The sequence below is a fragment of the Calidris pugnax genome, unplaced genomic scaffold (assembly GCF_001431845.1).
Source record: "Calidris pugnax isolate Ruff unplaced genomic scaffold, ASM143184v1 scaffold1, whole genome shotgun sequence".
NCBI lineage: Eukaryota > Metazoa > Chordata > Aves > Charadriiformes > Scolopacidae > Calidris > Calidris pugnax.
In genome coordinates, this window is record NW_015090800.1 from 11,917,566 (window position 1) to 11,923,825 (window position 6,260).

Below are 6,260 nucleotides of genomic sequence, written 5' to 3' on the forward strand. Positions count from 1 at the left end.
AAGGTCACTCCCACACCGCTCTGCAGTGCCACCACAGCTGAGCCCCTTCCTCCCTGGACACAAAAAGTTGCCCTGTGCTCCACCAGCAGTGTATCACCTTGTGCCAGGCCAAGAGCAGGTGGCAGCTCCTTGTTCTGCTCACCAAGGAGAAAACATTTTGCTAGGATGCAATTTATTTTCAATAGCACGGAATCCCATTAACCCATCCTCCCAAAATGCTGGAGAGCCTCAGGATCTTCTTGAAGCAGTCAAGGACAGACATTTTCAGCAGAGTCTAGAGAAGTGGTGGCATGGCGATGACCGATCTCATCCTTCTCCCTTCTCACATCCTAAAGAGCTGCCAAATGGGAACACCTTCCAGCTCACTGACCCTAGACCACAAAATAACCTGTGGGCAGCAGGTCCCTGTCAGTGCTGACCCAGCTCTCTTGAGCCACCAAACTCAGTGTAAGTGGTATCCTCAGCACAGAAAGCAGCTGTAATGGAGGCAGGCTGCAGGATACCTGGCAATCAGGGATAACAGCACAAACACCACAAAAAACTTTATTTATTTATTATTTTTTTTAAATTAAGAGGACCAAGAAATGCCTGAAGGCAATATACAGGTAATGATGATGGCTACTTCATGCACAGGAGAGCTGTGACCAGTCCAGGCTCATCCCAGGCTGATGTCCAGGGGGACAGAGGTGTAAGCCCCCATGTGATTTTTCCTCTGTGTGTCAGTAACTGAGGTGGGGAAATCGTTTCAATCCCAAAAGGAGCAGGGTCAAAGCTCAACTCTCATTGCTCTTTCTCCTGGCAGAGCGAGATCAGATACGTGGAGGGAAGTGCTATTGTTGAGTGGGATATAATCGCTTCCAATGGGATAATCCATGTCATATCAGAGCCTTTAAAGGCTCCACCAGCACCTGTAAGTACATAGTGATTTTTTTTTTTTGGGGGTGGTGGGAGGTAGCTGTGGCTTGTATCATCCCAAACTCATTGCTGACACTCGTATAGTCCCAGTTTCCCTCCCCTCTATGCAGTCTCAGTTTAAAAGGTTGATTTGAAAGAAAGTTAGAAGTTGAGAACAAGGTGCCAGTGAAGCTTGTTCAAAATGTTTCTGCCTGAACAAGTTGTTCCCACATTTATTTTATATAAATATAATAAAAGCTCCATTTTATAAACATTTTATAAAACTCCATTTCAGTTCTTCCAAAAAGATCTTTCAAACTTCTAAGGAAAATTTTTTACTCTTGGCTTTGCATTCATTCCTATCCAAAACAAAACAACAAGGTGTTTTGAAAATAGTTTGGTTTTTTTTTCTGCCTGTATGAATCCCTGCAATGGTCCCATTTCTCCCATTAGAAAGACCAAACCAAACTGTGCATGGCAGAACAGCACAGTACAGAAAGGAGTGCTGTCCTTTCTGTGACAAGAAGACAAGTTAGCAGCTGCACTGCTTCAAATTGGAATTAAAGCGGTACAGGGCCCCACAGCAGGGAAGCAGGAACATTGTTCTATTTATTTCCCACCATCAAACGTTACTGTTTTGTACGAAAGGGAAGAGAAACATTTTGTCCACCTGCAGTGCATCTGGGATGTTTCACAAAAGTGATCCCTGCTGCTTTAGGAGAGGTGTGCAACGAAGCACCTCTTTTTCTGGTACAAAATGTTCTCCTTAGCAAAGTTACGTGTTCAGGTGGGCTGTGTTAGTGCCCCCAGCCTCTATTCCACACAGGGAACTCTGTGACAGCCCAACACAGGCTCAAGATGACCTTGCAAGAGAGTCCATCACTTATTTAACCTGAAGAACTTCCCTTCCATCAGGGTAGCTCATTCTCATCCTTCTCTCTGTGCACCGGAGGGGCCTCACTCATGTTTACAGCCTGTTCCATCCCAGCTCTGATTTTGGAAGTGATTAACCAGCTGCCTTCTTGGTCCACAAGATTAATCCTCTTGATACCCTATTTCTCACCTTCATTTTTTTCTGAGCAACCCTTCCTCCTTTACAAACCAGCTTTCTTTCTCCCAGAAGCTCAGTAATACGCCTGCACAATCTCAGTTCACAAAAATCTCTTGCAGCCTACAACCCTCAGAAGTAGGAAATTACACACTTGGGTAAAAGCGTAAATTTCTGCCTGAAAATGATTCAAAATAATAGGCAGTTTCTGTCAGTCTACAGCAGCATGATATTAGAATCTTTATACTACTTTTCACATGCTAGTGGGAAACTGAATGTTTTCTAATATTTAGCTGTCCAGCTGCACCATGTAAATTACTTTGTTTTCTAAAAAATAAATGAAGAGAGCATGTCTACCAAGTCAACAGCGTGATTATTTTTGCCAGAGCAAGTGTAATAATTAGTTTTCTAGGCAGGAGGCCACAGAACTAAGGCACCACATGGAAAAGAAAGAGTAACAGCATATGAAACTTCTACCCATTTCCAGACCCCTCCTCACCTCCTGGATTGCCAGCCAAGGGCACAGTGCTTTGGGGACACTGGACCCTGAGTGGCCGCGTGCACTGGGAACCCTCAAACTTATGGTTACCCCAAAACCGCAGGTTGCCTTCATGGTGACCAGTCTATCAGGCCACAGAGCTGCAGAAAGCAAAGCAGAGTCTTTCAGTCCTTTACCTATGTATTTATTAAAATATTTATAAAATGTCATATACAGCACTTGGACTGGCACTTTACCCACTTGATTGAAGAATAATTTCACATTTTGCAGCAAAATGACCTGCAGAAGGCAGGCATTGGGCCACTGGCAGAGCCCAGCCCTGCACACCCTCCAATGCGGGCTAGCAGTCCCTCCAACCACCGCTAAGATGGGCCTCACCTCAGGTGAGGTCTGGTTTGAGCCCTGCTAAGCAGGGCTGGGAAGATGATATGGCTGCCAATAGCCAGCAAAAACCAACACCTTCCCAGTGCACAAAAGGATAGGGAATAAGTTTGAACCCATGCAGAACCCTCTAAGGTTTGTAACACAAGTTTCCAAAGCTGCTTAAGGGAATTTGGCACCCCTTTCTCCTCCCCAGGCCAGCGTGGTTTCAGGCTCACCACAGCCTCCATAGCTACTCTGAAAAACCCGACCGGAAAAGATTACTTGGGCATGTTCCATAACTTCAAAAATGTAAACAAGATGAAGCTGTACTAGACTCAATGTCCACAACCCCAAAAAAATCTAGCTTGGAATTACTATTATAAGGCCATATTTAACTGTCTCTAGGGAACACGTACCAGGAAAATCCATCACAAAAGCAGCTCAGGAGAAGGGCATATCTCAAAGGGACACTGCGTGTGCTCGGGTGCTGGGAGGTGACCACTGCCCACCCGTAGCTCACTCACCCTCTGTCTTGCTTCCAGGCTCCTCTCCACGCCGGTACCGGGACAGGAATATTCTTTGGCATCTGCCTGGTTACTGGAATTGTGGCTTTTATCGGGTATTTTTACCTCAGGTTCAGGAAGAGAAACACGAGCTTCCAGCACTTCAAGGTAGGTGGCAGACAGGAACGTGAGGTGGGGGCTCACGGCTTCCCCAGACCCCCTGCACCTCCTACACTCACGGCCTCCAGTTTCTCCTTGCATTTTATTAAGGTACAAACATTGCCCACTGCTTCCCACTTGAACCATTCAGACTAAGACCTGGAGAAAGTGGGGAAGGCTGACACATTTGTCTTGGGCACGAGCTTACGTTTGCCTACTGCTCCCCCAGGCCTCTCCCTTCCAGGGTATCTGATGGGCTCCTGCTCTCAGAGACAATTCCAACACCAGGGACTGGCCAAAAGCTCATTTAACTGCACAGCACAGCAGAAGTCTCTGCCTCACCAGAAAGCTCACTCCTTAGGGAAGCAGGTACTTAAAACCACCAAAATGGCAACTGTTCTCTTCTCCCTCCTCCGTGGCGTTGCTAATAATTTTGCTGCTCTGGAGGTTGAAAAGTTTGAGAGGAAAAAGGCCAGATTCAAAAGACAAGCAAATTGAAATTGATTGTCAGGATTGAAAAGTGCAAATTTTTATACTGATGCACTCTCATGCTCGCTTTTTCTTAACTAAGGTAGTATCATGACAATGCAAAACCAGCCAGCAACAGCCAAGCTATTCAGAAATGAGAGATGACCCCCAAAAATGTTAGAAAATACACAAGAATCAATCCAAAAGAAAGTCTACCTAGAAGTAACCAGAAATCCCTTCCTATTCCAGCCCCTGCATATAACGTGAATCATCTTTTAGAAATAAAAAAGAGGAGTCATGAGCCAGGGAAAACACTTGTATTTTTATATAGTTGCAATGAGAGCACTCGGGACCAACTGGGTACCTTTTACCCCAGGCATAATGTCAGGGCAACACTTCCTCTCCTGACCTTTGCTGAGGCTTAAGAATAATAAAGGAGAGGAACAAAGGTACCAACGTTACATGATCTGAGACAATGCAACCACCCAGAACACAGTTCATGCCCAGAGACATTAATTTAGATGAGAAAGCCAGTTGATTCATGACCCTGCACTAGGCAGCAGTGAAGCTTAAATGCCCCACTTTAATGCACTGTTAGGAGGAGATCGGATTTTAAGCAGGTTTGTGTGATTTCGTGCAGTCAAAAGATGACACTGATGTAACATCACTGGACAAGTCACAGCCTGCAAATATTGCCAACCCCTCATACAAAAGTTCTTCTGTGCTGACTCCACCAGAACCTACTTATGATCTTTTCTCAGTAAGTGTTCATTTTCATTTGAGATTGAGTCACAACTAAAATAATAGTAAGAGGGAATGACTTTGTGACGGGAAAATGTCTAGTTGGATAAAAAGAAAAATTAATTCAGGAAAATACCATTCAAGTTCCTGGCTTTCCTGTCTCACCACTGCTAGAAATTGGGTAGTCTCACTTGTAACAAAATCAAGGCTGTGGTCTACAGCTGCATCTCAAATCTGCCTTCAAAGGGAGCTGAGTTAAATTGGATTTTGAATGCTACTGGAGGTCAGCGGCACTTCTATACAAACTTACAAAGCCTTCTGAGTTTGTCTTCCCTTCTTCTTGCTCTACACTTAGCAGAGTGCCACGCCAGCACTCCAAACAATCTGAAAAAGCAGTGGGAAGGGAGCTGGGAATCCAGGGAAGGAAAGATTGAGTAAAGCCAGAGTATCTGAATAGCTTTAATCGTCCAATTCAGCCAGACCCTCATGGAGATGGAGAGCCTAAAATCAAAATAAATCTTTCTGCATCCAGTAAAAAGGCTTGTTTGGTGCAAAAATTTCAGGTGCAAGCTTTGCCATCTTCATAGACAAATTTGAAAAAAAGAGACTTTCATTTCTTAACACAATGTTTGAGTCTGATTTTCTTTTTCTCCTTTTTTATAGGACTCAGATGACCAGCAGCTTGTGATAAGTGGCCCTCACGATCAGAATTAAAGACTGAACTTGGCATTAGGCAATTATAAAACACATTTCTATTTACGCTTACTGTGAAAAAACAGCACCTACATCTTTCAGGAAATAAAATCTCATTACAAATTAAAAAACAGAAGAGCACAGCTTTGTTTAAGGGTTCACAGAGTTACCATCCTCAGAAGTGTTGGCTCTATCTGAGCAATGCCAACTGAGTGCCAAATGCAAAACTGAGTCTCAACTAACCTACCCAAAAGCAGCCACCTCTCTGTGAGAAGTAGAAGAATTTCACTAGCCTGCTATTTAACCGCTTTTATTCTTCTTCACAGACTTTAAAATGGCCTCAAACACATAGGGCTGCTAACTTGGCAAATATCCTAATTTTGTTCATACTCCAACTCTTTTATTTTGGCTACAACTGGCAAGTGTGAAACAGAACATGTGTTAAAGCTGTATTTTTAAACTGAGGGAATGTTTGCTAGTATATTTTCTTGTAAGAATTTCAGCAGCCGGAAACACAACTGTCTGCCCTGCTTGCCTCCTCTAGCTTTTCTGTCTTTCCTCAAACTTGGCTGTGTTTTGTTTATACCTCACCTCCTTGTACAAAGAGAAATAGTAATTGTAGCAGCTTTAGCAAGAAATACAGGTGATCCAAGAACATTCAGATAGTAATCAATTTTTACATAACCTGTTTTTGTAAAAAGTGGATAATGAAAATGAACATACCCTTGCAACGTCATGTCTACATTCCGTTTTTTAGGTTTTTATGGAATATCAGGTCAAAAGGGATGTCAAGAATCATCTGGTCAAGCCTTTCTTGGCAAAAGCACAACTTAGACAAGATGGCCCAGCAGTTTGTCCAACTGAATCTTAAAAGTGTCCAGATGGGGAAACC

At 43.7% G+C, this 6,260-nt stretch overlaps 1 protein-coding gene across 3 annotated transcripts in view; it reads left to right on the plus strand.

Moving 5' to 3' along the window:
• The window catches only part of STAB2 (stabilin 2), an 87,528-nt gene extending 82,017 nt beyond the window's left edge, over nucleotides 1-5,511 (plus strand). For 2 of the 3 annotated variants that reach the window (XM_014937467.1, XM_014937469.1), the window contains 4 exons: nucleotides 803-910; nucleotides 3,347-3,475; nucleotides 4,575-4,694; nucleotides 5,339-5,511. In XM_014937467.1, the coding sequence (XP_014792953.1) occupies nucleotides 803-910; nucleotides 3,347-3,475; nucleotides 4,575-4,694; nucleotides 5,339-5,389 (408 nt within the window). In that variant the 3' untranslated portion in view covers nucleotides 5,390-5,511. The remainder of the gene's footprint in view (nucleotides 1-802; nucleotides 911-3,346; nucleotides 3,476-4,574; nucleotides 4,695-5,338) is intronic. The other variant, XM_014937468.1, reaches the window with a different exon arrangement.
• Nucleotides 5,512-6,260: the final 749 nt, after the last annotated feature.